This window comes from Tarenaya hassleriana, unplaced genomic scaffold (assembly GCF_000463585.1).
Source record: "Tarenaya hassleriana unplaced genomic scaffold, ASM46358v1 Cleome3, whole genome shotgun sequence".
NCBI lineage: Eukaryota > Viridiplantae > Streptophyta > Magnoliopsida > Brassicales > Cleomaceae > Tarenaya > Tarenaya hassleriana.
Genome location: NW_010966177.1, coordinates 8,191,690 through 8,201,897, shown reverse-complemented (window position 1 = coordinate 8,201,897; position 10,208 = coordinate 8,191,690). Strand labels below are relative to the sequence as shown.

Sequence of the window (10,208 nt, the reverse complement as noted above, 5' to 3'; positions counted from 1 at the left end):
CTCCCCCGCCCCCCTTCCCCTGCCTCTCTCTGTATCCGTTCTTCCACCTCGTCTCGACCTTCCATGATCGAGGTATATACATACACACACGCGTGCATATACGTATACGATGATGAATTATAATCATGATATATATATATATATATATATATATATATATATATATTATATATGAGATCGTAGTAATTGTTTATGAAATCATCGTCAGGGGGATGTCTGTTCAGTTTTAGCTCATCAGCTGCGTGACTCACAAGTTGCAAAATGCCATAGATTTCTACGTCGCATGAATTATTTCTGTACTAAAAGATATTTAATTATGCATTTTTTGACCATTTTTATTTTATAATTCACACTAACAATATACTTATTTATTTATTTTTTCTTGCTTTCTGGTGGTTTGTCTACAAACGACGACCAACTTTTACTAGTTTTTTTTCTCACCACCCATAAAATATATATATATATATATATTATATATATATATATATATATTGGGTAACTAGCTGTTTTATACTAAGGATCAAACTAATTCCGAGACCGAAAATAAGTGCTATGATTTAGATTATACGTTCTTTTTCTAAATTTGAGTTTTGAATTCGGGATGAGACAAACGTTTTGCATTTCGTTTAATCTGTTGAACTATCGAAATTTGGTTTATATATCGGTAAAGAGAAAAATCAAGCAAAAGCACTGCAGATACACATGAGTCACAGTGGATATTCTGTGTTACCGACACCTAAAATCTTTAATCACAAAGCGAGAAACGGACAAACATTAATTATTTGTGTCATTATAATAGGATTTGAAAAAACAAAAGTGGTTTATTATTATAGCAATAGTGTGACAAAGAAATGTGTCTCGTCCACTAACTTTGTAGTAAATTCTATAAACTATGATCACTACACTAGACATATAAAATCTTTGATAAAATATTTTAATTCTGGCGATATATTGATATGTTTCCCCATTTATGATTCTCATATTTATTTCAAATAGTATTTTTTTAAAATTTTGGTGGAATAATTTTTTTTTAAAATAGGTTTTGGAAGTGCTTCAAAAAGAAGAGGAGATAGAGAGAGAGAAGTGGAAAATGGCAGAGGAAGAAGAAGAAGAGACCGAAGAGTTTTGGGGTTTCGAAGATCTCGAAGAATACATTTCTTCTTCTCTTTCTATTTCTCCTCACGATTCGCTCTCTAACCAAAGTGAATTATAGGTTTCTTTAGTTCTTGTTATATTTAAAATCTCTTATTCAATTTTGTTTTTGATTTGTATATAAATTTGTATTTAATCAATCAAAAAAGTTTTTATTTAGTTTTTTTTTATGTCGTGAAACGTATGTTTGATTATACTCACTATTGTTTTTTTTTTAATATACGGTAAGAATGATGTTTAATTAACGCTTTTTTAATAAGAAAAATATCTATAAACTTATACTTATGAGCAATTAATTTAATTTGCCATTTCCAATAATAACATGGCTATTTATATTTTACAAATAAAAATATGACAAAAAAGACGTTGTTATAACTCTAAAATAAATATATAACTCTTTTGTCCTATATATATTTCTTATTATTATTTTCATATTATTATCATCTTTGTTATTATTATTATTATAAAGCAGCTAGTTTTAAAACTTGGTTTCCGCTGAAATGACTTAAGAAAATACATAGACCAAAAATTAAATTTGTAAAAGAGATAAAAATAAAATTAAAACCTTGTCAAGATTCTTTCCAACTTACTAAAACCCTTTATTTATTTTTTATTTTTATTTTAACCAAAATCCTCTTTGAAAGAATCTTCGAGATCCTCACATGAACCAAGCCAACCCCCTCGGATACCATTAATGACCATCAGTGATAATTTGTCGTTAATCACCCTTCATTAATCTTATCATTGTATCTCCATTAATAAGTGGATAATTAATAATACAATCTTTTTGGATCGTATTCAAATTGCATATTTCTTAAAACCCAAATTGTCGATATTTATTTTATGCCAGGTGTTACGACACATACAATTATATACGTAGTTTATATAATAGTGCATTGTTAAAAAAAAAAAAAGTGATAATGATTCTAATGTATCGTCACTAATTAAGTTGATTCTTAAAAAAAAACGTAAACATGGATTAGCTTCCTCAATCTCTCGTTAGTATATAATAAAGCGTATGGATTTATTTTTTATTAGAAAAAGTGTATATATATATATATATATATATATATATTCTATGATCTTCTTCATTATTTTTTTTTGTGAAATCTTAACGAACACATCGTATTTTTTAAAAATCATTTACGTGCGAATTTTATTTTTAACGAAAATTTTTATAATCAATACAAATGTGTTTGTATATATATATTTATATCTACGTGTCGGTTCAAGTTGATAAAACACTAAATAGTTATATTATTTTTTTTACAATAAGGAGATTCACTAATCCTTTGATCTATTTAATCTCCGGAATCAGCCTTTTATCACATAATTAATTTTTTTTCTCCATCAATAAAATCGAATTCAAAATTTCGAAGTGATTTTGTGATTTTTTAATAACTGGACCACCGACCAATGGGTGAATGAAATATTGATAATTTTCAAAGTTTTCTATAATGTAAAGATTAGGAATATGTTTTAGTTATACTATGCTCATGAAACTATTTTTGACGACGGTCGAAATCTTTGGTTTTTATAACTCAAGTGGAGAATATGTATATATATATATTATATATACACACACATATGTAAAAATATCAAATCAAACAACTGGCAGACTTCATGGAAGTGACATCGCCATCTCAACTAACTTGCTATTTACTCTTCAATAGATTTTGTGATATTTAGCAAAACGGATTTGAAAGCAGCGATTAATGTATTAGTTAGTCATTATAACCCTTAATTTGCCATGTTATTTCGTAAATCACCTCTCTCTCTCTCTCTCTCTCTCTCTCTCTCTCTCTCTCTCTCTCTCGTAACCTCTTCGAATGATTTGATTTGATTTGTCGTGTAATTATATAGAAAACTATGTACATTCCCCATAATATTTAACCACCCGAAACATGTTGCATCAAATTTCGTACGAACCGTCCCTCATTGGATTGCCAGTTATTAATCGAATAACTGAATCGAATAAAATATAACCGTCATTAAACCGAATATAATATAAAAACTGAACTGTTATGATTTCTTTAAAACAAAACCGAATCGAACTGATTAAAACTCACCGAAAAAACCGATAATGAAAAAAATAAATTTTTATAATCGAAATAATTGAATCCAAATATAAACGAACAGAACCCGAAATGGTTACCTCTAACCGTCACAACCTTTAGTATGTGTGTATATATATTAAATTAAATGTTTTTAATTTACTACGTGAAATGAAATGCAAAAAAAAAAATTCAAAGAGATAATCCAAAGTGATAATCATAACTTTTTCTCGTACGCCAAAAGACAAAAGACAAAGGCAATGACAGATCAGAAACCCACAGAACTGTATTAATTTCATTATAAGCGCTCCAAAATCAAACATTATATACGTTAGTTAGAATCTCCTTTAAGTGTGGTTTAGGAGCACCTAATCAGTCAGCATGTTACAACCATATAATATATATATTTATGCCATTTATTTGGATGTTTTATTAGATGACTAAACATATAAACATTTATTTCTTTTCCATTATTATTAATTTCGGCTTCTCTTAGCTACAAAAACCAGTTTAGAAAAAAAGAAAAATATCATCAACCTGAAAATTTCGAATTTCATATCCATTCGATATGAGTCGGGTACCAAAAATTTGGATATTCATCCATAGACGGATTTGGGACGAGAATCTAACACTTTGGATGGATTTGGATTTTGATATATTCTATTATCCGTATCTTTGGTAACCCGAGCCAAGGGAGGCAAGAAGACGATGAGGGGATAGGGTTTCCGTTTCATCAATATTTTAGGGTTTCCATTTCATCAAACTAAAAAAACCGAGGCGAGGCATGTCGCTTCAACCTCTTCTCGCTTTTGCCATTTCATCGCTCGTCTTGCAGTTCACTCATCGAGTACATCGTTCCTCTCTATCCCCGCTTTTTTCACTACGAAAGAAAAAATGGTCATTTCCAACGAGACTCGCCCACCTAGACCTATATATACCTTGTGCTCCTTGCTGCACCCTATGGCCGGTAAGATGACCGGTAGATACCGAGCATTTGGATCATTTCATGGGTACGACGACAACAGGTTCCAAAGCTCAGATCTCGAGAGGTGCGAATTCAAAGTCGAGTAATCCGAAACCCTAGCACCCAACCTGTTCCATGCCCTAAATATATATGTATATTTCCACATTACTAGGGATGTTAAATGGACTGGCCCGGTTCGGACTAGCCCGGCTCGTCAAGACTCGCCATTTTATTGGTTCGGACAAAACCGAACCGTTTATAAACGGGCCGAACCGACTCGCTAAAACTTGTGGGTTAAACGAGCTGGCTCGCGGGCTAAAAAAAATACAAAACAATGTAATAAATCGTGCTAAAATAATCAGTTGACCCAAAAAAATCTTATTAAACATTACCAATAATGTCTTAATCCATAAAAATACTAAAAACTCATCTAAATCATTACCAATAAAAGATAAAATCATTACGAATAATCTCTAAAACCATTCATAAAAATTAGGATAAGATAAAAATTAAGAAAGGGTACGGCCCGCAGACTGGCCCAGCTCGAACCAGCCTGGCTCGTCGTGAGCTCGCCATTTACTGGCTTAGACCAGACCGGACCGTTTGCAACGGGCTAAAAAATGTCTGACCCACCTCGACACTAAACGGTCTGATTCAGGGTCGGATCGCGAGCCCACATCCCATTTAATATCCCTACACATTACATTGCCTTGTAATTGGATCATAAGTTTCGGTTATGTTAACAAGTGTTTTGAATCATATTTATATTGAACTTTAAATATATATATATATATATATATATATTTAACGTCAGACATCTGTAAAAAATGTTATCAAAATCATTAATATATTCTAAAATTGTTTTCATGTAAGTTGGAAACTATTTTTTTTTTTTTATAATTTTCCTAGCGAAAGCTTCTTTAGTGTTGGATCTTCGGATATATTAGAACTTTTCTCGTCTCGTCTACGATTGGGCCATGGACTTTGAAGCCTATAGCTCTCTTTCTTATGTTTATGGGCCTTTTAATCTAATTATAAAGAAACCAAAAAAACCTTATATATCGACATTTATTATTTTTGTGGCATACCAAGGCTGTTTATGCAAACATTTTATTGATGTTTAAAAATATATATTCACTGTGATTTAGTTTCAAGTTTATGTGAAAACAAAAATAATAAGAAACTTTATAGCATTAGTCTACAACTAAATTAATTAATTAAATCTCAATATTTTTTTTAAAACCTCTGATAAATCCCATAAAAATTCATCAACAAATCCATTAATTTATATTGATTTCGATTATTATATTAATAAAAATGAAACCCCACACTATTTGGTACATAAGTCTCTCTCTATAATGTATATAGAAGCTTTCTCCCATTTATTTCTTTATGTAGAAAATATTTTAACATTAAAATGAAATGAAAAAACGTTGGTCATATATATATTGCCAAAATTAATGAATATAATAAAATATATTATTCTAAAATAGAAAATTATATTATTATATGATTTTTTAACCAAAAAAAAATATAATTGTTCAAAAACAGTACGTTCAACGGTTCAAGACGTGTTCTATAATCATATTAAACAATCTAAAATTCGTATAAACAATAGATAAGATGAATTTATATAAAAAAAAGTTGCACAGTAGGTGTTATATGAACAACAATTTAACACAGTTTCATATTTCGATTCAATAGATAGAGGAATTCATATTTATTCCTTTTATTTTATTTTATTTTATTTTTGCAAAATCTTTTTTCCCTACCTTTTGGTAAATTTAGAAATGTCGTACTCGTACCTCATCAACAAAATAACCATTTTACAGATGACAAAGAGAAGAAAAAAAAACGAATAATTCTGCATAAAACACAAATCATATACTTCATATAAAGTATTTGGATTTACAAATAGATTCAAAATAAAGAGACATGAACCAGTCAAAAATAAAATAAAATAAAATAAATACGATGAAAAATAATAAGAGAAATACTAACCAAATCTAAGACCTGACACAAAGAACAAAGATAAGATGAAGCCCTAATACAATATACCTCAATATTCCAACTAAATCCTAACAGAGTAAGAATTGATTCCAGTTTTTGTCTGTTCAGATGTCAGAAAATAAATCTTCTCATAACAGAGCTTTTTCTTCTTTTTTTGTCTTGCACCTAGATCGATTTCCCAAAACAATACCCAACTTTCCATTTGATTAATCAGATGATGGACATGACAACAATAATTCATGGAACTCACTTAACATCCACTCTTCCCCAGTCTTTCCGCCCAAGACTATGGCTCGAGTCCCTCCGACCACGTAGGTACTGGGTCCCCACACAAACTCGGTGGACTTTCCGAAACATTTAGTATCCTCCATGTCGGTTTCTCATCCGTTGGATCGAGGAGATAAAGGTGAGATGTTGAGTCAAGCCTACAACTGACCCACCAAATATCAAGATTCTCCCACCCGGAAGGCTAACTGCCACATGGTCAAGTCTCGGGGGTGGAGCCACCATTCCATCCGGAAGATTTTTCAGACCCTAGTGTGCCACTACCACACCTGTTCACGGGTCTCCAACACTGTTCATTCTCACTTAGGTCCATTGCGAATTGTTGGTTTAGGTGCTCTATATATTGCTTTACGATATGAATACTGATACATTTTGTGGGTGACAGATTCATGATTTTCGTTAAGTCAATGAATGTTTTTTCTTCTTCTTTATTCGTTTTGCATATTTGATGAATAAGAAAATTCATGGTTCATTATGAACGATCCTAAATTTCCTATTCTTGTATTATTGTGGGAACGATAATACAACAAGACTAGCATGAGGTGTGATGATTATACAGATGATCAAATGTATTGGATACAAATCACAATCATGGGTACTATTTTGGAATGAAGTATTGGATAACCCGCATGAGATTGTCACATGGACAAGAGTCATGACTTTAATCTTATGTGATAGGTTCATGATTAGATCCTATGACCTGAGATGTCTACGGTATTTGACATGAGGAATGTCGTACTTTGATTGCGTCAAACGTCTTGCGTAACAGGAAGATTATAACGGCGTCTCTTGGGTACGAAATGAATCATGTTTCAGATAGTACACAGTCAATATGGGATTTGTACCTCTCGTCCCGAGAGAGATATTGCTTGGGTCCCTCGAGTGAGTTGAGACTGAGATGCGCGCAACCAGATTAAGAGTCATATGATGTTTCAGTTAACTCAACGAACGAGAAAAGCAGTCGAATCTGATAAGATGGCTGGCTCCATGTCTTATGTTCGACGTATGATATCGTGTTACAAAGGGATCATCATATGGACTATTACTGGCTTTCGTTAGATCAAAGACTAACTCTATTCGGATTAGGTAGTCATAGTGTCTTGTTAGAGACCGTCTATGACTTGTATTACCGGAATGAAGATTCCGTGCTTTACTGCTATTCCGGATAAGCCTACAGGGTCACAACACAGGGACGAACATGTGCGCGAGAAAGAGACGGAAAAACCCAGATGAAATAGTCCAGTCCGAGACCGGACGGACCAGACGGTCCAAATGTGCGGACCGATCGGTCCAGACGGTGAAGCAAGAGTTGCGAGAAACATAGACCAGTCCGTCCGGTCCAAACTTGCTGGACCGAACGGACTAGGGCTTCAGGTGTTTTTTATTTTTCTTTCTCAACTAGGGTTTTGGGACAAAAAATAAATAGGGCTCGACCCCTAGGGTTTTGATAACGCCTCCTCAGACTTTTAGAAAGTTCTAAGAGTCTCCAAAACCTATTTTTCGATTCCCAAAAACCTGCGCATTAGAGATCGAGAATTCTAGTCCTAGCAGACAATTCCAACCAATGGAATCCTTCCCGTCATGTGGATACGTGTAGAGGGTTTGGTATACTTCATGCCTTCTTGTGATCGACGATTCAATTGTGAACAGACCCCGAATCATTTGAGGTTTGTGTTTCTTTTATAGATCTACAATCAAGCATGTTCGGTTTTAGGGTTTCCTTTAGAAAATTTTGGTTTTTCACCTTCCGCTGCATGAACCCTAGAATCGGATCTCTAGGATTATGAATTGTTAGCGAGATCACAGGAAACCAAACACGAATACATCGCTTGAACAGAATCTTAAAGATTCCATCTTTGCAAGCCCACCGAACATTAGGATCTTTCTGCCTCCGTAGACCGTCAGAGTGTGACCAAGATGAGATGGAGGTGTCTATAGAATGGGTATCTCCCTCCATACTGGTTCCTCCATTGAGAGGTCAAGAAGAAATCTATCACTAAGAAGAGCTCTTGAATCAGCACAACCACTGGATACTATCAACTTAGTGCCATCGAGGGTGCATGAGCTATGCCATGATCGGGGGGAGAGGAAGGGTCGAGCCAGAAACTTCTCCCCAAGTCGGTGGGTCTGCATCAAGATCTAGCAAGAAGACATCGTTAAGTAGTCCTTGGCTCCCATAACCTTCGAAAACCACCGAGCGAGACCCATTTACACATGAGAGAGTGTGGCCCCATCAGCGGGGAGGAGGGGAGCTGACCTGAACATGTTACCACTCGAGGTTACTTGAACTCAGGTCCAACACGAGTGTATCATTCATTGTCTGCATATTCACACCTTCACCACCAAAGATAACAATCATGTTCCCGACTGCACAGACACTGAAATTACAACGAGACGACTCAACGACCCCTCCCACCGTCAATTTCCTCCAGGCCACCGCTTCAAGGGTTGTCAGCTCTCGGGCCAACTGACCCAAACCTATCGTCCTTGCACTGGGAATAGTCTCCATAAATCATCGTACTTTGTTAGCTCTTGGAGCCGAGGGCATACCAAACCATCCGATGCAATATCACGAGGAGTCAACCGTGATAATATCTTGAGAACTAACTGTTGGGATTCCTGGGATCTCTAGAGCGAATCCTATTCCTAAGAGATCGATTCTAGGGTTTGCGCAGCGGATATAAAACAAAAATTTAATAAACCCTAGAACCATGCTTCTAATGAATCGTAGAAACGTTAGAACGCTTACGTCAATCGATCCGGGGCCTGTATCAACTGAAGAATTCGTCCGATCACTTAGACAGGAAGTTTACCTCGCCCTCTACACGTATCCACACCTCGGGATGGATTCCAACGATTAGAACTTGTCTGCTAGGACTCGAATCTCTATTCGGTTTTTGCACTTCGAGAAAACGAGACTTAGAACGTCTTGACTATCTACAATCCAGTACATGATTCGTTTCGTGCCTGATACACGCCTTTATAATCCTCCGGTTACGCAGGACGTTTGACGTATTTAAAACACACAACTCCTCATGTTGGATTCCGTAGATATCTCAGGTCTTAGGATCCAATCATGGAACCGCCATATGAGATTCAAGTCATGACGCTAGTCCATGTGACAATCTCATGCGGGTCAATCCCGTATTCCGTTCTCCAACGAATACCTATGACTGTGATCGTATCCAATACCTATGATCATCTCTATGATCATCAATCACACATCATACTAGTCTTATTATGTCGTTATTCCCATAACGACACAAGACTAGGGAGTTTAGTATCATTCATAATGATACATGGATTTCATAACAGATCTAGTATGCAAGAACATGTAATGAATCAAATACTCTCATATAAACCATAGAAAGTATCAATACATCGAATGTATCTAAAGAAAGCTCATAAACAGTACATCATAGAGCACTAAACCAACAATCTCCCACATGCTCTAATCATGAACTGCTAAACATCTAATGCCCATATCCCTAACATGACTCTCATGCTTCGACGAAGGGAGAGGCTTCATCAACGGATCGGCAATGTTGTCATCTGTCGACACTCTGCAAATGTGCACGTGAAGACGCCTCGATCTATCTCTATAGATCTTGATGCCTAGAATATAGGCCGCTTCTCCTAGGTCCTTCATAGAAAACTGCGTTCGTAGCCAAGACTTAACGTCTTGCAAGGTAGGAACGTCATTCCCTATAAGGAGAATGTCATCCACGTACAACACCAAAAAA

General features: G+C 34.9%; 2 protein-coding genes across 3 annotated transcripts in view; one reads left to right on the top strand and one right to left on the bottom strand.

The window, feature by feature from the left end:
• LOC104819976 (receptor-like cytosolic serine/threonine-protein kinase RBK2) overlaps positions 1-1,255 on the top strand; it is a 3,947-nt gene extending 2,692 nt beyond the window's left edge. The window contains exons 7-8 of one of the 2 annotated variants that reach the window (XM_010550314.2): positions 24-72; positions 1,040-1,255. In XM_010550314.2, the coding sequence (XP_010548616.1) occupies positions 24-72; positions 1,040-1,213 (223 nt within the window). In that variant the 3' untranslated portion in view covers positions 1,214-1,255. The other variant, XM_010550315.2, reaches the window with a different exon arrangement.
• A 5,131-nt stretch (positions 1,256-6,386) lies between these two features.
• The window catches only part of LOC104820206 (adagio protein 2), a 12,728-nt gene continuing 8,906 nt past the window's right edge, over positions 6,387-10,208 (bottom strand). Inside the window, 6 exon segments of the mRNA XM_010550573.2 lie at positions 6,387-6,517; positions 6,520-6,600; positions 6,603-6,693; positions 6,695-6,799; positions 8,284-8,547; positions 8,549-8,996. Coding sequence (XP_010548875.2) covers positions 6,387-6,517; positions 6,520-6,600; positions 6,603-6,693; positions 6,695-6,799; positions 8,284-8,547; positions 8,549-8,996 — 1,120 coding nt within the window.